Source organism: Dromaius novaehollandiae, chromosome 1 (assembly GCF_036370855.1).
Source record: "Dromaius novaehollandiae isolate bDroNov1 chromosome 1, bDroNov1.hap1, whole genome shotgun sequence".
Lineage (NCBI taxonomy): Eukaryota > Metazoa > Chordata > Aves > Casuariiformes > Dromaiidae > Dromaius > Dromaius novaehollandiae.
Genome location: NC_088098.1, coordinates 93,602,021 through 93,626,702, shown reverse-complemented (window position 1 = coordinate 93,626,702; position 24,682 = coordinate 93,602,021). Strand labels below are relative to the sequence as shown.

Here is a 24,682-nt window from a genome sequence, read left to right as displayed (position 1 = left end):
TTGTGGATATTTACAATTATACAGATCAAAGGATGCTTTCATTTTTGAACTATCTTTTCGTCACTTCTGAAGAGGAAATGCACCGTGATCTTTCCTGTTTTCTTTTTCTTGTATTGGTTTGATTTGTTGCACAAGTTTGGTGTTTAACAGACATGCTTTATTTTTCTAATAATAAATGAACCATTATACAGTGATTCCAGCTGGTCTCTTGGTGTACAGGGCTGAACTGGTACTGCAAGCCATGCTGCAATCCAGGGCTTTGGTGCTAGCTCTCATTTTACTCCTTAGCACCACTTTCCCAGGTAAGTCTGAAAAGCCTTTCTGTCTGCCTGAGACAAGGCTCTGCTTTACAAGTTCTCACTTACCTCAAGGTAGTCTATCCCAACCGTAAACCAGGACTGAAGCCCAGTAACACAGCCTAAGACCATGAATTTACAGTACGAGTGAGTGTGAATCCAATTGGTAGGAGACTTGCATGAAAATCTTCCATAGCTAGCACAAATACTCTGCCATTTAAACCCTACAACCTTAATGCCTGAATATGAGAGATGAGGTGCTGCTGGATGCAGGGGAAATATGGGAGGGAGGGAGAGGCTTTCAATCTGTGAAGAATTTCTAGTTTCCTCCCACTGCACCTCTGGGCAGACTTCAGAGAGATGAGCGATTAGGAAAACCTCATAGTTTTTGCTTCCTCCTTCTCAGAAGTGCACTCAAAGTCCATCTTTGAGAGAGATAACCGCCGTGACTGGTTGGTCATCCCCGATGCAGTTGCCGCTTATGTCTATGAAACTGTGAACAAGATGTTCCCTAAAGTCGGTCAGTTCTTGGCGGATGCTGCCCAGATTCCAGTAATTGTTGGTACCAGGTATGGAAAGGTTTTCTGTCCTAGTGTTGTGATGGCCACAGATGGGGAAGGTGAGGGAGAAGTGGGAGGAAGTACAGATTAATCCAGTTTCTACATGAGGAGATGCAGGGAGCAATGAAAAAGCGAATGAAGTCTGATTTGAATGCAATGGGAAGGGGCTGTTGTGGGGGCAAGATGATTTCACATGAAAGTGCAACGCCTTCCAGGGGTGCATATTGAACAAGGTGATGCTAGGGTGATAGTGGATATCTCTTTATACATGAGTAGTGAGGGAGGCAGACACTGGCTGGCGGGGAATCAGCTGCCCTCGAAGTGTCTGTGCAGATGCTGTGGCACCGTTTGTGAGGGGCTGAGTACTGAAGGTGCCAGGAAACACTGGTGTCACTGAGCCCACATCACAGAACTGGCTCTGGCTGTAAATTTATATTCCTTAAAGAAGAGGGAAAAGAGTTGCTCTCCTCCCAAAAGGAAAAGCATGATGACCCAAGAGACGCAGTTTCATATAATTCATGGCAAATACAGATTGCCTATTCCTGCTTTCTGAGGAAAGCCCCTCTAGGACTGCTGAGAAGCTTTGTAGTGACAGGCAGTGTGAAAGAAGGGTAGCTTGATAACTACTGCAAACAGAGATTACTCTTTCTCTTATTTGTGTATCTCACATATTGTGTATCTTACCACACACGTTGTTGTCCCCTGCAGGAACTTCCTCATTAGAGAGACATCTAAACTCAGTATACTGGCTGAACAGATGATGGAAAAAGTAAAGACCCTGTGGAATACAAAAGTCTTAGGCTACTACTAGTCAGAGGAAGACAAATCAGTGTTTCCTGATGTGAGTTGGTAGCATCCTGCAGTGTCCTCTTTCCCCCTGCCCCTACTACGGACCAAGATCAGTCAATAACACAGAATCAAAGCTCCTGTTAATGCCACTAGAAGGAACCCAGCTTCAGAGACCAAAGCATGGAAGACATCTGCTTAAGTCTCCCCAAAATGAAACACTGCTGGGTATGAGGAAGGCAATGAGATTGCAGAGCTCTTCTGTAGCCAAATCCTGAAAATTAATTCCTCCTGAATGGCTTGGTCATTGCCCCTCTAATAAAAAAATGTTGGTTGTTACACTTCCTTAAGTTTCCTACCTGTTATTGAGTGTTATAAAATCCCATTCACTTTGGCCTCCCATCCTGCTGAGAATGAAGCTGTGATTCACAAGAAGCTGTTACAGGCTATGAAAATATATCCTGACTGCTCAGGCACATTTAGCAAAGCTCAGGTTCTGCTCTCTGTGGGATTACTTGAGCATCTTTTGGGGCGGCCACAACATGGCAAGCACAGCAGCGATTGTCTCAGATCAGGAAAGACCATGAGAATTTGTAATGCTGAGTCCTACTGACTGTGCTCCCTGGCTGGGTCGGAAGCAAGCAGGTGCACCTGTACAAGTGTCTGAAGACTTCAGACCATTTAGGAAAATAAGTGCCAGTAAACCAAACTGTGCATTAATTTGAGCAGGACCTTGAAAGTATATTTCTAATCATTAGACCAGTGAGGTCACTGAACAGACTTTTCAGAGGAGAAAGGAGGGGAGTATTTCTCACTAGTTTCAAGATGGAGGTTGACCTATGCCCAGGACTATCTATGAAGGCCTGGAAGGTCCTTGCCAGTCCTGTGTAACTGTGCCTCATTTCAGATGTTCACACTGGACACAGAAATCCATCTACTTCATCATTAAATAAGCAGAAACAAGCAGAAAATTTGTCTGAAATCATACTGGGACACTGCAGTAGAGGCTCAAACAAAACACTGCTAGCCTGAGTTCTAGGAGTCATCATCTCTTCAAACACACAGGGGCAGGGCTACTGCTTAGGAGAGAGAGCATTACTACAACTGACAAAAGGAGATTTTCCTTTTGAGTGCAAAGAAACACTATTGAAGCACATCTCTACTTACTTTCCCTTTATTGAGGTTTTAAATCTAAAACTTTGTTTTGCTTCAACTTTAGCATTAACTGTCTCTCAGGGCTGGAGGGCATCAGTTGGCCATAATGGCTCTGACCAGCATCACCTGGGACCCCCACCCACACACTCTGCCCATTGGCCCAGGAGTCCCATTTAAGATTATTGGTTTTTCCTAGGTGGATGCTAGACCCATGTTGTAGGCAGCCTTGTCTCCAGTCCCTCCTTTGGCTCTGCCTTCAGGATGAACCTTGGACCTATGCTATAGCCTTGCCTCTAGCTCTGTCTCCTGCTGTCCTGGTTGGGCTCCCTGGATGACCCCTGGAGTGAGCTTGTTACCTCATCTTCTCTGGGGCTGTTGAAGGACCCTGTCACTGTTACTACCTTGCCTCTGTTTGGGTACTGTGGAGCTGCCTCCTGGGGGGGAGGAGGGGTCACTACCTGTGCTGGGGTCAGCCTGGATTCCTGGCCTGCCCTCCCTCCTGGAGCAGTCCTGCTCTTGCTGCTCCCTGACACTATTTCTAGATTCTTAAGTGGCAATTGGGTAGGGGAGAAGCAGGAGAAAGGGGGAAGCACAAGGAGGAAATGGGAGCCATTAGTGTTTGGCCCTTCCCTTGGATGGATGCGTGGACAAAGAGGAAGAAGAGAGATGGCAGGTGACAAGGAGGAGGGAGAAGCAGTAGACTGAAAGAAGAATGTTAAAGAATAGTGAATTGAAACTGTCTAGAAATGGCTGCTTAGCACAACTTATATAAAACTTGCTTAGCATAAGTGGCTAGATTTGCTGAAGCCTTAGGCCAAGCGTGGGAAAAGTAACGAATCTTTACTTAGTTTAATAAAAAATAGTGCCTCAGAGCTTGTTCAGGCTGGGAAGATAAGGGAGCCACACGCAGTCTGCGCACCTGTGCCACCGACTCTGAGAGGGAAGACGCCAAAACAATGGGGAAAAATAAGACCTTGGGAGACAACTGCCAGACCCAACAAAAACAGAGGTACAACCGTCATCAGAGACTGCAAAAAACAAGAATAAGGAGGAAAAACAGCTTGCCTCAGAATGATGATGAGACCCAATGAGGAGCAGGAGACCCCAGACCAAAAAATTATTATTGGTCTAACTATCACATGAGGGGTGGGAAATGTAAGTCGAAAAGACTATAATTACCCAGGATTTGTTTATGTTAGGGTCCCTCTTCGGAGGCACCCAGCTCGAGCTGTAATTACAGCACGCGCATGATTAAAATTATCTGATTTGTTTTGATTTGACTCTGAACTTTTCTGCGGGAACCTAGGGTCGAGCCCTGTTATGGTGGCCGACAGGCCTAATTTCCATAACACCTGATTCTCCAAAGCTTCCTTCTTGCCTCAGTCTGAATAACCTCTCCTAAGGTCTCTGTTCCTGAGAAGAGCCTGCTTTATCACAAACCTGAATGTGTTCTAGCTGCTGTCCTCTTGGAGCAATCTGGTAGGCTATGAATAGTGCAGGATAGTGTTCTTCTGAAGAAATGAGACTCCTAGGTCTTATTCTTTTGATAATTACAAAAAAAATTATCAGTTATCAAAATAAGCTTTCACTTAACCATTTGTCTGGAATAATAAAGCTCATTCCACATTTTCTATATCTCAGCAGGTACTTGGTACCATGAACAACTGAAATGAAGTCAGCATCCCTATGCATGGCAGTAAGTGTTCTTCTGTCTCTAGTTATTTCACCACCTCTGCAGACCTCTTTTGCAGGTTTTTTGTTTTGTTTTGTTTTCTTTTGGGGGGGGGGCTGTTGTTGCCATTACTGCCTGTTTTGATTAGACTATCTACAGTGCTTCCCTGGTCATACATGAATATGCACACACATAAACTGGTACTTAAAAGAAGGTTTAGAAAAGTGCAGTTTGGGCTCATAAGCATGTTTACCACATGAAAAGGCCAGAAACTTCAGCTCTTTCTGCTACAGAAATGATTTCCTACCTGCTTGTTTTGCATGTGTCTACTCAGTCTTTCTTCCCTTATGTAACCTTTGTAGGAAAAGCACTTCAGTCTAAATTCATTCTTGCCCTACCAAAGCAGTTGATGTTCTGAGTTTTCTCAGGATAGCGTTAATCCTCATTTGTCCAGCATTTCAGAAGTATTTCTCTCTTTAAGAGTGATAAATTCATGAGCTGTACAAAGGAGCCTGAACCTGTCCTTAGAGTTTGGTGTCCTCTGAGTCATTGCTTCAAAATTCGGAGTCTTTCCATAGGTACTGCCAAAAGGGTAGGGAAAAGCATGGAAAGTATAGGGGATTCCTGCTGCACTTCAAGTTCATTACGTGACTTCATTTATGCAGCATGGTAGTATTTCTCTATTGTACCACATGCTTGTTTGCTTCAGTTATGCAGTGATATGAATACCATGCTAATATTTATGAAGTTTTAGTATTTTTTTAATGCACTTAGTTACAGCCCTTTAATTCCTCTACAGTGTAACCTCCAGTGAATCCTAGCCAGCCATATGCTGACTAGCTATGTGTGATGTTTGACTGATTTCAGTTTATGGGCAAATCTGATTCAGCTGGTAGACCTCTGTATTTGGTCCTACTGAATCCCAAGATGGTGAAGTTATTTGTGCCTTTGTATGCTTTAAAAGAAATAATTTGAAAACTTCCCAACTCCACAAACCTGCTGGCTAATTTGTTGTATGATCTGCAGCATAGAGCAATCTATAAAAAGCACTACAGGAAACTTCCCACAGCCACTTTTGACCCTCACATTATTGGCATCATCCTTTGCTAATTTCCTTAAAGGCAGAAACTACCAGGTGAGCAACTCAGACAGCATTCAGGCAGAGGCAAAGTAGGGGGGAAAAAAAAACAAACAACATTTTATTCCAAAAAGGATCCTGGGGCATATTCATAAGACTCAGGATGGGGGGGGGAGGGGGAGGAGGAGTGGTCTTCTGTGTTACACTTGGAATTAGAATATGTCACTCACACTTACTCCCACTTTTCAGTAGGAAACAGCTTAATCCTTGCATTTTTTTTTTGTTTTTTTTTTGTCTGTAAAACAGGGATGGAAATTGCATCCCAAGTCATGGCTGTGAAAGTTCATTAAGTGGTTCAAGATTCTTGGAGAGACTTAATTAGTGAAATGCTCACTTCGCTGATATTCATTTTACAGAAGCTTTCTTTGTGAGTAATCATCTCTCGTTTACCAGCTTTGAGAAAGCTTGTGGTGTAACAGGTTCAACTGAGTCCATTGACATGAAATTTCCAGAAGTGTCAGTTTTCTGTTGTTTCTGAGATGGATGAATAACATCTGATGTGCTCGTGATTTCTGCAAAAACACCCTTTATTGAAAACTACCCACTATGCCGAGTGTGCTGCAAAATCCTCAGTGTTTTATACTGCTGACGTTACTCCTCAGCTCCCCTTACCCGTGCGGGGTGGCTGTAACACTTGGGAAAACGACGCCCCGCTGCCTACTCCCCCCCCCGCCGCGGCGGTTGGCGGCCGTTGGCGCCGCGCGGCAGGGCGGCCGTTGGAGGGGGCGGCGGGCCGCGAGGCGCTCCCAAAATGCCCGCCGGGACGAGAGGAGGCGCGGGCGGCCCCCGCCGCGCTTTGCGCGCCGTCGCTTTCCCGTGGGGGTTGTCTCTATAATCCCATCCTTTCGGCTTGGCGCGGTGCTGCACCTGCCTCCACCGGCCATCCCCGTCTCCCCGGGGGCAGGAGGCAGCGCTTGCCCCCGGCGCCCCGGGAGGCTCCCGCTGGCGTGACAGGAAAGCCTTGCGTGCCAGGCCTCCCTCCCGGTGGGCGACAGAGATCAGTCAGCGTCTGTCTCTCTTTTGCTCAAAGCCCACAGCTCTCGCCGCGGCGGCGAGCACTGACTCAGAGCGCGCCCGCCGGGCTGTCCCGCTTCGCACGCGATGCCGGCGATGCCGCCGCCGCCGCCGCCCCCCGGCCGGGCGCGGCGCGGCGCGGCGCAGCCCGGTGCCTCCCGCACTCCTGCCCCTCCGCGGGGCACGGGCGGCGGCGGCGGCGGCAGCGGCAGCGGCAGCCTGGGCGCGCAGGTAGGCTCGGGAAGCGAGAGCGCTGGGGGGAGTGGGGAAAGGCGGGCTTAGCCTGAAAGCACCTCCTCCGCTTCAGATAGCCTTGTTATACATTTATACGCACACACGCGCGCGCGCGTATGTATAATGCACAATTTATTTATTTATTTATTTGGGGGAGGGAAGGCGGGGGTCTTCATGTTTTGAGGTGCCTGAAAGGCTTCGGTGCCACAGCCCTTCCGCAGGCTGCAGTGCGCCTGCTGCTGCCTGTGGAGCAAGGCCTGCACCTGGCGGTCTCCAGCTTTTGCGCCCCGTGGGCCTGCGCTGCCCCTCGTCAGCCCAAGCAAGGCCTAAGCAGCACGTGGGGGCTTTCCTGCCTACCCCCAAGGCAGCCGAGTATCACCCCAGCTCGGAAAGGTCAGGTGAGGTTTCCCAGCCTGGGAAAGCTAATGGGGTCCCTGGACCTTTGCAACCTGGAGGCTATGCTGGCTTTGAAGGGGCTGCTCTGGACTTAAGGAGATGGGGGGCAGAGATGCCTCAGGCTGGTGCTCCGGGGAGAACTTGGACTGGCAGAAGGGGTAGCTTTATATCGATAAAGCCACGTTTTAGGAAAGGTTGCCCCTGCCCCTGTGCGATGCTTGTAGGGTGTGCTGCAACTGGGATGGGTAAATCACTCCCCACTCGGGCTAGCAAGGGTCTGCCCTTGCAGAGGTGCATGTGTGCAGAGATGAAGGGGAAGAGTTGTTTTGGCATGGGCTGAGTTAGAAAGGTTTGAGAAGCTGTAGCTGAGACAGTGTTGGGTGGGGAGGGTTAGAATGTTATTTCCGCAATATGTAGAAAGACTGTTTTTCGGATATGTTTGCCCACTTACCTGCATACTTATTAGCGAGATAGGCGTCCCTTTAATTTTGATGTATAACGAGTACTCTGTGCTTTACAGACCCTAAACTTTGGGGGTAGGAAGGGAATGCCAAACCTTATTATATTACAGAATTCTTCTTTCTGCTTGCTTCTTGCTGAGGGAAGTGGGCTAGGTAACTTCCCTCCTCAAAAAATGATTTAAAAAACATTTCTGTTGTCCGTTTTCAAAACCTAGAAAACTGCAGCATCTGTGATTGCAAGTGTAAGCTAACCATTTTGGTAGTAGCTGTGGTAAAACTGGCTTTATGTGTCCCTGCATCATAAGCACTACAGTTTCTAGTGTGCGCCACAGCATCAGGTACCATCCAGATCTTGTAGAACGCACTAAACTTCTCATTACCAGGCCGGGAGAGTCTCTCAAAATGGTTTATAAGAAAAGTTCCCATCTACCCAGAGTTCTACTGATTACTAAAGACCTTAATGGCAGAATAAATATTTACAAATATAGCTGTGAAATATGTCAGTGAAGTGTGCAGATCTTCTATTTTCAAAGGTGCTTATCTTCAGTTACAATAGGATCCCTCTTAAACTAGGTCAGATTGTTTTTGAGGGTGCTTTATTCACAGAATCCACTTAAGAGACTAGAACTGCAAGATTAAGGGAAAATGTATAATAACTTGATGTTTGAAAACAAGCTGATTAGATTTGCAGATGAGAACAATCACTTCAAGGTTATTTGTTTAATAGTAACACTTTCTCTTCTCTCAAAAGGCTGGCTGGTCCCTTGCCATTCTGCAGGGTAATAATGCTGAAGTCCTACTAGGGGTGAATTTCTCCCCATGGAGCAGGGTATGGACCCTGCCAAGTAACCCTCACCACAGAGACATGTTCAAAATGTCGTTAGGTTTGCTTTGCTACTTGAAGAACACAATACTGTAAAGCAGCCAGTCTGGTTGCATGATCCACAGCACTGTTTTTAATTCTGTGGTCAGTAAAATGCGAAGGAGTTCTTGTCTCCAAAAAAAAAAAAAATCTTTTTAATAGTAACAAGTCAAACTCATACTTTTTGTTTAATGCTGTCTTTTGTCAGTTAAACTGTCGCTGTGTTTGTTAGCTAATTCAGCATTTTACGTTTCCCATGATTCTAGCCTCTGAGAATCTTTACTTAGTACGAAAGTGGGAAGTCTCTTATTGTTCTCCTTTTTGAATATCAAAAATTGTTAGTTGTATACAAACACAGTTATGTTAGCAAATTATACGCATTAAATTTTTTTGGCAGGTGAAAGCTGACAGTGGTTTTATATTTAAAAGGAGTTTTCAGTATTCTAATAACAAGATCGACTCAATAGAAGTCATATTTTGTAAAAATAACTTTGGTAGATATTTCTAAAGGGAGAGATTGCTAATTTTATTTTGTTCTGAGTTACATAGTTTCCCAAATACTTACTTGATACCTCAAAAAAGTAAAGATCTACTATATAAAATCAATACACACATACATAGTATTTAATACATCAATATTTAGAAGCAGTGCTTCATCTAAAAATAGTCATGCACCTGCTTCCAGTAATTTTGCTAAATGACAGCATCACGTGGAGAGTATATTCTTGTTTTGTCCCTAGTGTTTGAGCTGGTATTTATCTCTTAAGGTGTACTGGGTAGCTGATGGAGTGGGGAAAGAAATATTTCTCTATTGAGTTTACTCAGTATAGGTCAGTAATTTTTGCCAGCTCATGTGCAATGTTAGAAATATGCTTCAGGCGATTGCCATCTGTCAACCTGGAGAAAAATGCCTGTGGCAAAAAGCAAAATACAAGAATGCCAGCCACTGTTACAAGTCTTTCGGGCAATTCATTGGCTGTCAGCCACGATAGAGGGTTGACAGGTAGTACAGGCATTGCTAACTCATGTTATTTCTTAACACATGAAATCAAAATACTGAGCATGAACGTGCAAAGTACTTCAGTACTCAAGAAATACTTGTTCCCACAGAGTACCAGTGTTTATGGTTTACTCCTGTAACTGCTTAAATCACAGCCATTCGTATACTGAAAAACAGTTTCTGAAGTGCCTGAACTGGCATGCAGGAGTGTGTCCCTTGTCAGAGTGAACTGACAATCCGCTGATGCTAACAACAGGTTATGTCCTCAAAGCCCTGACAGCTTTCTTTTTAAATGAAAGTTCATTTTCCCTCCTGTTTGCAAAGAAAGGGAGTGTTGTTAAAGGGTAAACCTGCAAGTTCAAAAGCAAGTAAAACAATCCTTGGAGTAGATTTGTATAGGCTGTCACAATTTTATGTGAATTTTATGAATTTGAGGAGAAATGATGGTCTACCCTCATGTATTTTGGCAGATGTATGTCAAGAATAGTTTACCTATATTTGTTCTTTGTGAACTAAATGACTGCCTGAGGTCTTCTCCAGCTGTGCTGCCCTGGTGATTACCTCTTGTGTTAAAGCATGAGTCAGAAAAGAAAGCTTCCTTTCTTGAAATAAAAAGTAAGAAGGTTACATGTCACTATTTGGCTTTTCTGTCAATATGAGATATTCTCCAGGCCAATAACCAGTAGTGTTATTAACAGCTGTTAGCAGACACCTCAGCCTCTCTGTTTTTACACTGCAGTTTTTCACCTTCACTGTGCATTTCACACGCTAATCAAATCATGCCCATCTTGGGGCAAAATCCTTGGCTTATTTTTCTGGCCCATAACCATGTGGACACTTCCTTGCAACGGCTGAATTCAGCGAAAGGACAGATCGATGGCTGTTTTCTTTGTTGTTATTTTGATTTAATTACAAGACTTAAAATGTATACCTTGGTCCTTGTTCACTATGTGCAGTGTTTTGGAAATCCTGTTTTCATTGTGATCTTCCTTTTTCACTTCCTCTGGACCTTTTCACGAGACTTGATTTAGAGCAGATGCTTTCCTATCTGATCTTATGCCAAATGTAGATATTGGGGGGATCTGGAGGGGTGGGGGATGAAATTGGCCTTGCTTTCTACCTCTGGCTTTGAGTGTGGGTGAAGCTGGCGTTGTCTAGGGCTGTGGACTAGGGGAGTGTCCCAGGAAGGGAACAGCACGCTAGCTGTAGTCCTGTTGCCCACTCTGCCTGGCAGATGTCTGGAGAGCTGGGCTGGTGGCTGGCTGCTCCAGAGGGCTGGGTGCACGAAGGAGCTGCTGCCAGGAGAGGACGGCGTTCAGGCCAGCGGAGCACGCCACTCACTTCCTTGGGGCTTGCTCCCTGCTTCACCCTCCTCACTTCGCCCCTATCTGTGGCAGAAACTTAGTGACCTGTCCTGAACCCCACACTGGAGAGTGACAGACTCAGTTCTGCCTGACCTTTTGGAGGATGCCCATCGTGGGCATTCCCCACTGATGATTTCTGGCTGGCTGCTCGGTCCTAGGGGAAGACGCTGGCCTTGTCTCTTGCAGAACAGAGGAGGGAATCGGCCTTCAAACACATGAACCACTGGTGGTAGTTTTTAGTCTAATACACTGGCCTACAGTTCAGGCAGAGCTATGACAGCCACGTGGGCTAGGATACCTGAGCTGCTTTCATTTGACTAGTTCAGGTGACTGGTGTAGATGAAAAGGTGCCACATGCACTTCAGTGTCAACTAGCAACCCAGACATAGTCCTGGTCCCCAAGGCTTGTTCACCCAGTGCTGCCGTTCCCATCACTGTATCTTTGCTGCCCTTCTCTGTCACAGCTGCATTCAGCTGAGTGGGGTTACAGCTTCCGGTGTTGCAGTTGCCAGTGTAAGATGTGGTGCAAATGAAGTGTAAACCAGGCACAAGACTGCAGAGCGTAGCTATGCTGTTTGCCCTGTGGAAATCTCATGCCTGGCATTGCTTTCTGGCAGTGCTAGCTCACCTTCTTATGAGCAAATGAGAAGGGCATACACACCTTGGGGGAAAATGCAGGTGCCTAAGTGGGCGTAGTCCTGGCCTCCACTTTATCCAAGTTGCTGCAAGGCAATTTGAGGGAGGTGCAGCTAACAGTATCAGGGAACACAGTCCAATAGCAGAGCTGGGAACATCCATTCAGGCGGCCTGTCTCTATATGGATCAATGGGGACATACAGGAATTTCATGGGTCTTCAGACCTTTTGGAGATTAATTATCAGCATGAACTCTGAAAGGAGGCACACAGATCCCGCTGTGTTCACTACTGGTATGCAGTCTGTGGCTAGGCTTCCAGTTTTTTCTTATTCAGCCAAACCCCAACTCTCTTGAAACGAACCATATAAAACTCCAAGTGATTTCAGGGAAAGTATAAATTTCCCCAACCTTCCATTGGTATTTCTTTGGGTGGCAGTGGAGGTAAAGACCTATCAGCATCATTAATCTGGTTGCTCAAGCTTTTTAAAAAATTAGTATAGTGGGAGGGTTACGTGTCTTCAATGGTTCAGCAAGGATCTCGGGCATTTTTATTAGCGTCAGGATGGTTGCAGCTTCTAAAGCAGCTAGGCATATTAAATGGGCTGCGGCACCATCAACTCATGCTACCAAACCTCCAGCCTTAGAAGCTCTTGGGTTATGAGGGTTGCTCAAGATTTATCCTCTGCTCTTCTGAGGCTAGATCTATTCTCTTTTTTGTGCAGGGTCTCTGCACTAAAATGTTCTCTCTTTTCAAGTGCCAGCTTAATTTCTCATGGGTGCCTTGCTTTAGCATATTTCATTCACATCTGCCTTGTACTCTTTGTTCTACCCTTGCGCAAAAAGTGGGTCCTCTCCAAGTCTCTCAGTGTCTTTATTCTCTTGATTTTTTCACTGCACCTTTCTTCCCCTCTCCTAGTGGGATGTCCAGAGGGGTTTTTCAATTACTACACTGTTCTAAGTGGTCTGAAATACGATGTTCTTAGAATAGAGATCAGAATGTCCGGGGTCCGTTCATCTTGTCTACAACTGAGCTGCTATCAGATCTTGGGCATGCCATTGCACTTCTCAGGGCTTTTTTCTGCCCTTCTTTGCTTCTTAGTATGCCTCCGTCCATAATGTCCTGATTGGTTATGAGGGGAGAGCAAGTTTATATACATGTATTTAGTGTTTCTTGAGAGCTGTCAAGCTGCTACTCTTACCTACAACATTTCCTTAGGTGATTCAGAGCTGTACCAAACTGAATGTGCATCTCTCTCTCTCTTTTTGTTTTCTCTTCTTTCTGTAATGGTTTGAATGTTTTGCTCTGTGTGAGGTGTGGGTAGATGTTTCTGTGGTTCCCTGAGGAGGGAGGGTGAGGAGTGGGTGACAGGGGAAACGGGTGGTGACGGCTGCATGTGTGTGGTCATGCAGGTGTTTAGGCAATGCACAGAGGGAAGTCACATGAGTGGTCAAGGCAGGTGCATATTACTATGTAGGGCAAACATTTGCTGCATATGTATTTATACATGGTGTTCCACAGTGGAAAAACTACTCTTTGCATTTGAAGTCTGACTTTCTGGTTGTTTTGTGTGCCAGTTTTAATGCTAGACTGAAAATTGGAATTAAGTTTAAAACCACTGATCAAGTTTCATTCTCTAGCTGAGCAGAATGCCACACAGTTTCACAGTCTGGTTTTCTTTGCCTCAAGTTGAGGGTAGAAGAAAGGGCATCCTTTGAGTAACAGCTGTTCTTTTATGGTTCATATTAACTAGCATTATCAGCGTAGAAAAAAAGAACATCAGGCTCTGAGAACTCAGTTGCATGGTAAAAGACCGTGAGTTTTTTCCAAATTGACTGGTGACTTTTGGAAGCAGCCAGTTATTTCCAGTTATTTCCTGATATTATCTAATTCAGCTCTTTTTGAAGGGCCTGCTGTTTAGAGAGTGAACACTCAGCCCTGTCTGGAAATCAGTACTTTGTAAAGCATCTGAAGATAGGTATTTACACAGGAAAACCTCTTAAGTCAGTAGTCACTTCGTGGCAAGCATTTTCTTTGAACAGATACTCTTACCTTACCTTACCTCCCCTGTGCCCCACCCCAGTCCCCCCAAACAGCAAAATGCAATTCAAATTTCAAGAGAAACATCAGGTCTTTTCTTTTTCTGAGATCTCTGGTTGGAATGCTTCTTGTATAACCCCACGTGCTCTAGAAAATGTGAAAAGTAAACAGTAGAGGAAGTGTATTCACTAACTAGACTCAGTGGGAGCTTCTGACTAAGAATATGCTGTCTTATTAATAAGGAAACCATTTAGAAGTTTAAAAAGATGTATTTTGTTACAGTGCATTATTTAGATAATTAGTACCGAAAATATTGCCTGCTCTCAAAACATGCAAACATTTCCAAACCTCATGTTTACAAAAACATAGAGGGATGAGTGGGGAAAATAAAACCTACAGTTCATATTTTTTTTAAAAAACATTTGGCCTTTGCTAGGGCTTTTCTAGTGTTGCTATGTTGACCTTGTGAAAGGATGCCTTCCTTCTTGAAGGTCGCTGGCTTCCCACCCACTTTGCTTTCTCATATCCCGTATTTCTTGTTGTTTTACTTTATAATACATTCTTATCCTATGTGTTTGGGGCTAAAATCTGTCTGGCTTTTACTGAGAGAAAAGTACCAAGTTCCTTTAGTGTGCTTTCCAAAATCTCCCATCTCTTGCAGTAGGACACCAGCAGACTGCCAAAGACCCATGTCTGGAAACTGCGCAGGTGCTTGGGTTGTTACTGAAAGCTACAGCACACTAATTGCAGGCTTTGTGGTGTACTATTATAATGTTACATGAGAGGATATGGACTACTACTGATTCTCTAGGGCTAACCCCACCACCTCTGTGTGTGACATTAGGTAGCATAGTAATTGCCGTTGAATCCGCGTAATGCACTGTCAGTACATGGTTCCATTGGTTATGAATTTAGTTAGCTCTTTCTTTTTTTTATTATGAACCAATATCAGTTTCTTTGATTACATGCAGAATTCTGATATAATAAATTTCCCGTTGCAGGGTTGTCTTTAAGGCATTTGTGCTAGCTAACTTCTTGCATACTGTTATGTACTGGTAGAAGTAGAGGGATGGTAAGAGACAATTCAGAAGAGATTATTGAGACATCATGCTCCTGGAGTTTTTGACGGTAACTATCAAACGGTAATGGTAAATATCAAAATTTGAACTGATGCTCTTATAATTTTCAAACATTGGAATGTCTGAAAATGCAGTTGGAAATGTTCTTTATGCATCTGTGAACCTGAAAAAAGAATTTGGCGGTTAGGTGTGGGAAGAGAGATGTCTTATGTAGAGGAGAAAAAAAGAAAATCATTTAGAAGAGGTAGTAGGGAATAAAGTATGCATGCAAAAAAGTTAAATCTCATTTCTGTGCCACTCCCTTTGTGACCCATGCATGTATACCAGTATCTCACTGCATGCCAGAGAGCCTTTAGTGTTACCCACAGTTGCTGAAAGACACTTTTGCCTCTGCTAACACCTATAGTGCCAGCTCTCCACCTGGCTGATAGAAGCTCAAATGAGGACCCACTCTGTTAGACTTTGGGTACAGCAGAGCATGGGCTGGGGTGTTGAGTAAGAGGTTTCTTGCCTTGGTATATAGGTTTGCAGTGCCCTTTGAGATATGTCTTGATTTCTGTACTTAAACACCACTACAGCAAGGTTCCAGGAAAAAATGCAAATACCAGCATTTATTCATAACATCCAAAATAGTCAACACTATTACAGATATCTATTTTGCACAGAAGTGTAAAAAAAGAAAAGAAAAGAAAAGCTATAGTGAATATACTTACACTGCAGTTAAATCTGAGACAGATCTCTTCCAGTGTTCGGTTTACCTTTTCTTCTTTGTTTGTTTGTTTGTTTTTCCCACTTCTGACCAGGACCTGGGCTTTCCCCATGCCTCTCTGTTTTTGGTGAAATATGCTAGCTGATATAGCTGTCTTCTCTTTGAAACCTTAGAGCAGGTCTAGGTGTGTGACTGTTCACCCTGAAACTCACTGTGTCATCTCCTCAGGTAGGAAATAGTCAATCTTTTTAGTTAGACCACTCTAATTAGAATAAAATTTACTTACTTTCCATCGATATGTAAAGTGTCTTACTGCTTCTAGGAATAATCTCAATGTATTTAATTGCCTAGAAACCAACCCTTAGCTTCAGTGAAATGTAGAAGTATCTCCCCTCTCTGGTGGCTGCTTGGCACTCTTCAGAGGGAAATGTCTTTCACTGAACCTAATGTACCATACTGATCTGTACATTAGAGCATGCTTGATACAAAGATCTAAACTGGCTGTACTGGTATGTACCACCGATGACTGGCTATTGGATGAAACCAGACACAGCGGTATCCAACCGGGTAGGGGTGATAGCGGGAATTTAGGGTATCAGATTCCCAGTTTCTTCTTAAACTTCCTTTTAGATGTAATGGTAGATCACTGAGCCTTTTAAAGTGGTCTAGGAACTATTGCTGCAGATCGTTTGCTTGTGAAAGACTTTTGTCTGAATTCTTCTGGACAGCTACAGTATTGATTTGGTTGCTAGCTTATTTCCTCCATAGCAAAGTTGGGAGAAGGGAACACAGAACCAAACTCTTAAAATTTAGCTTTAAACACTGCTGCCCAGTAAAACGATAAGAGATTTGCTATATAAAAGATTGCATGGAAGTTGTTACCAACTTTTTTATTTTAAGAAACCCTAAGATGTATATTTGCTGACTGTTGTTTTCATTGGCAGAATTGACTTTGCTTTATCTTACAGGGTTATCATTATCATGAAAGATCTTTTACTTATATGGAAACAAATCTTGAATTGCAATATGTTGTTCTATCACTTAGTGATAACATGACTCCTGCTGCTAAAGTCAACACCACTGTGGGTTTCATGATAGCTAGTTCAAAATCTAAAAAGGCTAAGTGCAAGAAAGAAGAGAGATAGAAATCTTAAAAAAATAAATAAATAAAAATAAAAAAATCAGGAAATAGGAAAGTTTCCAACAGTCTTCTAACTCATTCACATTACACATCCTGGATGTTTTAATATAGATTTATTGTATCTATGACAAACAGTAATGTATTAAGCTAAGCATTTAACAGGAGAGACAACAGAATATGGGACGTTACAATATGACAAAGGTGTCAGTGCTGTTGGAAGTTTAACTCTTACTTTAACTGTGCACTTTAAAACACTGTACTTGGTTTCTTTGTTTTAAGCAAACATTTCTATCAGTGGGATTTAGAAGGAGATGGAAGATTAAAAAAAATGCATGTAGTCAGCTTTATGGAAGTCCAGTAACAGTTTTCAGTTGAGCTTCTTAACTCCTTGTTCCATATATGTTCAGCTTGTGAATCTATATTGTCCTACAGCTGTTCAGAATGTGGAGCTTTCTCTGTTTCCTCATTCTATTTGCTGTCAGACATGACACCAGTTAGGCAAGCAGTATCTTCCCCACAGCAGATGAAAAGCAAGACCTACGTTTCCCAAAGACTGCTGGACAGGAATAAGTCACCATGGAAGATTAGAGACGGTGCTTTGTAAATTCCAGAAATCTTTTGAAGACATATTCGACTCCATAAATGATCTAATATGGTGGTCTTTTTGAATTCCTTTTCTGTGAACATTCCTGCACCCAAGATTTCTCAGCATGCATACTCAGAGAATCATTCACATGTTTGTGAAAGTCATGCTAATTTTGCTTTTCAGGCACATTTGCATTCAATTTTTGACTCCAACTGGAGAAAATAGCCCTACTGTATGCATCTTTACATAAACCCATTGCAGCTAAATAAAGCAGACCTGGACTTTGAATGGCACACAATGTCACACCATCAACCCAAGCAGCCAGAAATTGTGTCAGATCCCCCCAAATTATGTCTTTAAAAGCATGAATGAGTTTTTTTGTGTTTTGGTTTCTTTTTTTAGAAAAGGGTTAAATGCAGGGTTTCTTTTGCTTGTCTTCTGGTTTCTCTGCCTTCAGGTTATCTTTCTTCTGAAATCACAAGGGCTAGAAAGTTATATTAATTGTTATAATTAAAACTGAGATTTAATCCCGTAATCAGGTAGCTGAGACTTCAAGAAAAATGCACAAGGCAAATTATCAGAACTGGTAGCCTACAAATTCATTATTATGTTGAATTTTTAAATTCAGAAGATCTCCAATAAACATAACTGATCAGGTTGTTTTGAGGGCATTGTGTTCTTGTTGTGGGTAACTAAAGAGAAGAAACACTTCTTGTGTTGTGTTTTTCTTCCTCTGGGCTGAATAAAAACCTATGCATTTCAGGTCAAAGCTTGCCTTAGAGAGGCTTTGACTGTGAATCGGATGAGTTTTTCTTTAGTTTGTAGTCAATTTTACTGGGGTTCCAGTGTAAGCATTTGTGGATATTTCTTGGTATGAGGGTTTCAAATTTACACTGTGCAGTGATACAGTGATCTTTGTGAACTGTCGTTCTGTGGTTAAGGTTTACTATTCTGCATGAGATATCTATATTTAAAGTGAAACAGTGTTCCTCTGACCTGAAGTGCTGACTGTATTACACTTGCCCCTCTGTTGCTTATTTCTTTTTTCCCTTTTCTTGCTTTATTCTTTTCCTGCCATCTCTTCAGTGAGAAATCCTTCCTCCACAGCCCCAGCTCCCAATCAGAGGGACACAGAACGCTTCCTCTTCCTAGTGGCATACTCCCCCGCAACAAAATTGGATAAGGAATGGCTCAGGCGAGTGTCCAAAGTATCAGAATTGTTGCTGCTATTGCTTATTTTCACCCATGGACACAGGCACCTGAGCATGGCTCTGCGAATGTAGTTGTCAAAGCAGTAGTAAATGAAAGGGTTGGCACAACTGTTGGCAAAGGCAAAAGGGCTGCTCACCTTCATGCCCAGCTGGGCAACCAGGTCAGGAAAACAGTCAGGTGGCTTCAGGAGGCCCAAAAGGACGGCTATAAGCTTGAAAAGATTGAAGGGGACCCAGGAGATAACAAAAGCAGCCACTACAATGAAGACGATCTTGATGGACTTCCTCAGCTTCTTATCATGTTTCCCAGACTTTTGATAATGCATACACAGTTTCCTGGTGATGGAGCAGTAAAAGGTTAAGATGCTTAACAGTGGGAGGAAGAAGGCCAGGATTAAAATCATCAGTGATGCAATCTGCTTCGGCTCTGTCATCTCTTTGTCAGTGCAGTACATCTTTCCATAATGCTCCTTTAGTTCTCTGGACAGTAGGGTTGGCATCCCCAAGCAGCACGATAATAACCAGACGCAGATGCAGAGCCCACTGGCGTAGGATCTTGTTCGGACCCTTCTAGCTGTAGAGGGATACATGATAGCAAGGTACCGGTCTGCACTCATACAAGTGAGGAGGAGGATGCTGCAGTACATGTTGACTGAGATGATATAGGAACTAGCTTTACAGAGGAAAGAGCCGACCCTCCAGCTCCCGTCTGACGCCTCCTTGTCCACCCAGAATGGCAGTGTGATGAGGAAGATGAAGTCAGAGGCAGCGAGGTTGATGATAAAGACGTCAATCAGCCTCTGGATTCGTCGCTTGAAGACCAAGGCTACTATTAAGATGGAGTTGCCGATGATGCCCACCAGGAACACAGCAGTATACAGAACAGGGAGGAAAGTAGACATATGTTGCAGATGGTGATACTGGCAGTTGTCCTCATAGTAGTCATAGTTGAAAGTGACTGCAGTCACAGGCGAAAGCTGAGTGAGTTCCATTTCTGGCCAAGCTGTCCTCATCCCTGCTGCGATGAAGGCTCTGAGCTCCCTCCACCCTTCCCCTCAAGATCGTCTTTAAAAACATGTTAGCAAGCAAGGCAGGGGAAGGAGGAGAAAAGTGGTTTTGGGGGATAACGTATATACTCGTAGCCAATCGCATAGGACACAGACAAGTGACGAGAGTTTCTGATTAGTCGAAACCCTGTCTTCAGAATAAGCAGTTGGATTTTTAAAATCAGATTTAGTTTTAGTGATTTCTGTCTTCATTTTGCATTTGACCATATAAGCAAACCAGGTTTAGGTTTTGGGTTTATTTGGGGGGGAGGGAAGGTAGTTTTCAAGATTCTGATCGGTTTTAGGACGGGATATTACTGATGCAAAGGTTTGAGATTGTGTGAGCTCGGAAGTCAGAGAATGGTGAATTCAGGTGTCGTGTTCTTTATCTTTGCTCAAAATTTTTGTGTAAGTTGCTGTAAGAGGCACGTTCAGCTTTTCTGAGGCTTGCAGGTTTATGCTCATGCTTTCTTTGTTCATTTATGACTACTGTTTTCTGTTGAGAGCTAATTCTCTCATACAAACATATTTAGGGAAGAACATTTAAAACATCTTCTATACAAACATACTTTGGGAAAAATTTCTCCATTCTGTTCTTAACTTAATTCTTCTCTATCAATCCCAGGCTCCCCACAGCTCTGCCAGTGCCCCCCTCCTGCTCTCCAGCCCAGGGTTCCTCAACCTGGCTTTACTAATGTATTTGAAACTTAGAGGACAGCTTACCAGTGTGCCATTTTTTTCTTTTGCAGTTTGAAACCTAACTTCCTAACCTAACCATCTTCCTTATCTGCCACGCTCTTGGTCTCCAGAACGGTGGTTTGTTCCTCCTCCTTTTGGCTGCACAGCCTGCATGGCTCTAAGTCAGTGTTATGTACCATTCTCACTTATCTTAAGAGCTTTGATTTCCTTCATCTCTTATTAGCAGTATCCCCCAGTGTTCTAGCTGTGACTTAGCCTACAGATAGCCCTTTCAGTATTGCATAAATCAAATGAAAAATCTCTGTTTTTTAAACCACTGAATTTATTGCAGCTTTGTCAGTGCATGCTAATTTGAAACTACTTCTACTACCGGTCTTTATCATCCTTCCTCTCTTCTGCAGATAAATTCATCTTTTCCTACCCCTCCCTCCCATCTGCATGTTTACAGATCAGATGTGTCTTCAGGATTCTCAAAGCTTTGAGCAAATTGGTTATTGATGTGTTCCCTAGCCCCAAACAGATAGATCACATCCATGTATGTCTCCACAGGCAAAGAGCAACTCCAGATTGCATGTACAGCAAATTAATCCCATCCATTGCACTGTGGAGTCACTCTGCTTATGCCACTTACCTGCTCCTGCACAGTAGGTGCTTGGTAGATTTCTTGGCACCTGGAAGAACAGCCAGCTACTAGGAGACTAGTGGCTGCTGGATCAAGGGACTTTGAGAAGGGTGTGGATTTGCTGATGTCTAATAGGGAACAAGTTTTGTATTACAGCCTTCCTTTCTGTAGGGCATTAGTGGTCTCTAGCTGACTGTTTTTCATGAAACTTTTAAGGCTATAATTATCTCTGTGTTATCCACCCATCAAAAATCTCTTTGAAAAAGATCAAGGTGTATAAAAACGTACTGCTCTAGATTTACCCATTTGTATTCCACAGATGTATGTATGAACCTATAAGGAAGCACAGGCTAGAAATCATCTTCTAGCTATCTTTGCTGAGCATCTAGAGATTATGGTTACACCTGTTTTTCAACTAAGTGTTGTATAAAAATGTTCAACTATCTAACAGTTTAAATAAATAGTTTTTAATGGATTAAGTGCTAAGGTGAGTTTGGTGTCATCTTTGCTTATTTCTACTTCCGGGAATGTATTTCAGATTTTTTCTTCCCACTTGGAAACCATATCATGGAGACATTCTCTTTCCATCAGTACTGGATTAGAAGATAAGCTGAACCCTACAATCTTCAGTCTAAAAGTTTGAGCTCTCCTGCAAACATGGGCATACATGTTATTCTGCTCTTAGACCCTAACTTCTTATATGCAATCACAAACTTTATAAATCAGGCACAAATTTCTCTCCCTCAATCTGTCAGTAGATAATCCTCAAAATTCATTCCCTCCCTCTCCCCATCACAGTATCAACAAAAAATGATTTAGTAACTTTTAAAAAAGCTTGATGGAGCCATAAACATAAGCACATGCCCACCTATTCTTATGTTTGCTGTTTCTCACTTTATTGCCTTACTGTAGTTTAATATCCTTGCTTGACAAAATAAAAAATTGGATAGACAACCTTTTCCAGCATGGATCACATCTGTTTGTTCTCCTCAGTATGCTCTGTATTTCCCGAGTGTTCTAGAGTTGTGGATGTTCCTGTGAGTTGCCGTATTACAGATATGACATTTCCTCATCTGGGCAAGTTATGATATAGGAGATTTGCAAAGCTACCATGAAGTGTTGTCACAAATAATGAAGTGGTCTGCAATTGTCTGAGTGAAGTGGCAGCAGACATTTTCGTTGGTGGTCTGAATGCCTTGGGTTTTTTTTGTTTGGTATTGATTCACTTAGGGCTTACCTTCATCTAGGGTCCGATTCTTCCAGAGTTCAGTTCCCTGAACGAGAGACAGGTTCTCAAAAATACTCAGCACACAGAAATTCCCTTCAGACACTTCTACACAGATATTCCAGAAAGCTCAGAACGTGATGTGCTAAGATCCAAGAAATGTGAGATGTTTTGTCACCAGGAGGATACCCTCCATCCTCTCTTCACTCCCCTCCTAGATTTCTACAACACTTTCTTCCTCCTCCCAGCCCTTGCTAGACAGCTGTAGACCCTTTCCCTCGACAAAATGCTCTGCTGAAGCCTCTGGCTTGGCTCCAGTGTATTTTCGTCCTTTTAGGATACCTATCTTGTCCAACCCTTGCCACAGCTTTGCTGAGGCAATCTGGAAATAGGAACGGCCTGTGGGTGCTGAGTAGTTTTGAACCTGACTATGACCCTAAAGATTTTCTTAACCACACACTCGTAACAGGTATTGGGCTATGCGTTCAGCCAGTTCTGCTTTAGAAGTGCATGTTTCTCAGATGGTTGTGCTTTCAGAAGTGCACTTCTGAAGTGTGCTACTTCAGTATTTGTACCATTCCTTAAGGCTTCCTAACAGGAAATACTGAGGAGTTGTACCCAAGGCAACTGTTAGGTATCACAGACATAAATTAAACTATAATCATACTTTCCAAAAGCCTCAGCTGCTTTTCAGATAGCAGCCATGGAAAATATTTCATATCATTGCTCCCAGTTCTGTAAAGCTTGTGTGTGATACATCTATGATGACAGTCTTCTAATTTTGTGACAAAATCAGTAAAAGAGATCTGCTCAGGAAGTTTGCAGGGTTGTTGGTTTAATTTGTTAAGTCCTCCTTCCCCTTCCTCCCTTCCCTCCCCCCCAATACACACAGATTTCTGCAGTTGAACAATTCTGGTAGCAAGTTAGCTTTTTTGTTCTAATTGTTTGATATTCTCCATTTTACTGTTGAGTTAAATGTGGTTTTATTCCAATGTGTACATGTGCTTCTATGTAAGTACAGGCAGTTATATAAAAATGAAATATGTATCGGTGAGTTATTGATGATGATAAATGCTGAGAAGGAACGGAGGTTCATTTGGGCTGTAAAAGAAAGTGTAGTAGTTTCTAAATGATTGTGCTTCAAAAACTTTCAGTAAGGAATAGAGATTTGCAGAGCTAATGAAGAGAAATCAAATTGCCTGAAACTCTGCCTCTCTGTGTTACAACCTTGGTGAAAGCAAGGTCAGAGGCAACCAGATGAATGCTAAACAACAGAAGTTTCATCCTGGAGTAAAGAGGGAAGAGGTAACCAATTCGAGTAAGATTTTGGGCACTGAGATAGTGCATGGTGATGGGTTGGAGTAGTTTCATACCTAGAGGATGAGTGGGTGTCATTAAAGTGAATCTGTGCTAGTCATCATGCTAGTTGTCACGGATTTGGAAAAAGGACTTCCAGAAGGCCTTCTCTCCATAAAAATTATAACTAATGGGTAGGATGTCCTTTGTGTAGTGTGTTCTGTGCCACAGGTATAAAAACACAGAAGGCAGAAATAAAACCAGGCAGACTGTATAAAAGGTTTGAAGAGAATCCGTTGGATTTTCTGCTGCATTCTGACTATGAAATGCTCATAGATTGTGCCTAAAACTCAAAAACTAAAACTGCCCTTTTTTATTATTACAGAGAGAATGTTTGTGGGGAGAGGTATCTTTTAGTAAATTAGCTGGAAGAAATGGGCAGACTTTTGAGTGGCTTTTGAGGTCAGAAGCAGTAATTCAAGAAGGGAATGTGATACTTGAAGAAGGCTTCTTCATTTCTCCCCCTCTGTCAACTTAGTTTGATAATGCTTCATCCTACAGCCTTTGTTTTACTTATTTCCTTAGAGTGTCTGAGCTAAAACAACACATTTTATATAAAGATTTTCTGTTAAAAATATTTTGTTTGTTTGCAAAACAGTTGCTAAACTCTTTATCAGTGCCTGAGAACTTCTATTAGCAATATTAGCTCATCTTATACATGATCCAGGTCTGCTATCTAATAAACTTCAGTTCTGCAAAATGCAGGAATAATTTTAAGCTATAGATATCAGCATTATTCACTTTATGCTTTCATGTGCAAACTACCACAGTTTCTAAAACAAACTTTTACTTTGAAAACCTGAAATAATCCTGTTGTGTAGCTAAACTGATCAGCAAGATGTTCTGTTGAAGCAAATTGAGAGAGGGTGAGAACAGAAGAGAAAATCAGAAAAGAATTACTCTGTTTGCACATCTGTTTATAACATATTAATTGGGTTACCTTTATTATAATGGAGAGATTTTTTCTAAAAAGAGAAAAATTCTAGGTGAAATCTGCTGAGGGTATTTTAAAATTAAATAAATAAAATGAAAATGCATCTGTCTTCCCCTGTGGCTATTTTTGAGCATCTATACACATCATATTGATCAGGGCAGATGATGAATAAGAAGAAGCCACTATAGTCTCATTCAGTAGTCTAAGTAGCAATGGCTGTAAAATTTTCCAAAATTGATTCTCACTTCCATTAGATGAGAACTTTTAGAGAAAAGCCTTACAGACTTGCCAGTGGTAGATAATTAACTACTATTTATAATTAATGGTTCCAGTTCTCATTGTCCTCATGGTTTAAAATATAGCTGGGGGGGTGGGGTTCCCCTTTTAGTATTTTTTAACTTCAACACAGATAGTTTTGCCACGTATACTGAAGAAACCATTACTGAGGTTTTGCTCCCTTTT

At 42.7% G+C, this 24,682-nt stretch overlaps 2 protein-coding genes across 2 annotated transcripts; one reads left to right on the top strand and one right to left on the bottom strand.

Moving 5' to 3' along the window:
* Window positions 1-241: 241 nt before the first annotated feature.
* Window positions 242-1,951, top strand: LOC112979641 (apovitellenin-1). Its single transcript, XM_026093993.2, has 3 exons — window positions 242-302; window positions 703-865; window positions 1,565-1,951. The coding sequence occupies exons 1-3, from the start codon at window positions 242-244 to the stop codon at window positions 1,665-1,667; spliced, it is 327 nt and encodes a 108-aa protein (XP_025949778.1). The 3' UTR covers window positions 1,668-1,951.
* A 14,659-nt stretch (window positions 1,952-16,610) lies between these two features.
* GPR15 (G protein-coupled receptor 15) lies at window positions 16,611-19,390 on the bottom strand. The gene has a single exon (XM_026093988.2). It carries the CDS (start codon window positions 19,349-19,351, stop codon window positions 18,248-18,250), a length of 1,104 nt encoding a protein of 367 aa, XP_025949773.1. The 5' UTR covers window positions 19,352-19,390; the 3' UTR covers window positions 16,611-18,247.
* Window positions 19,391-24,682: the final 5,292 nt, after the last annotated feature.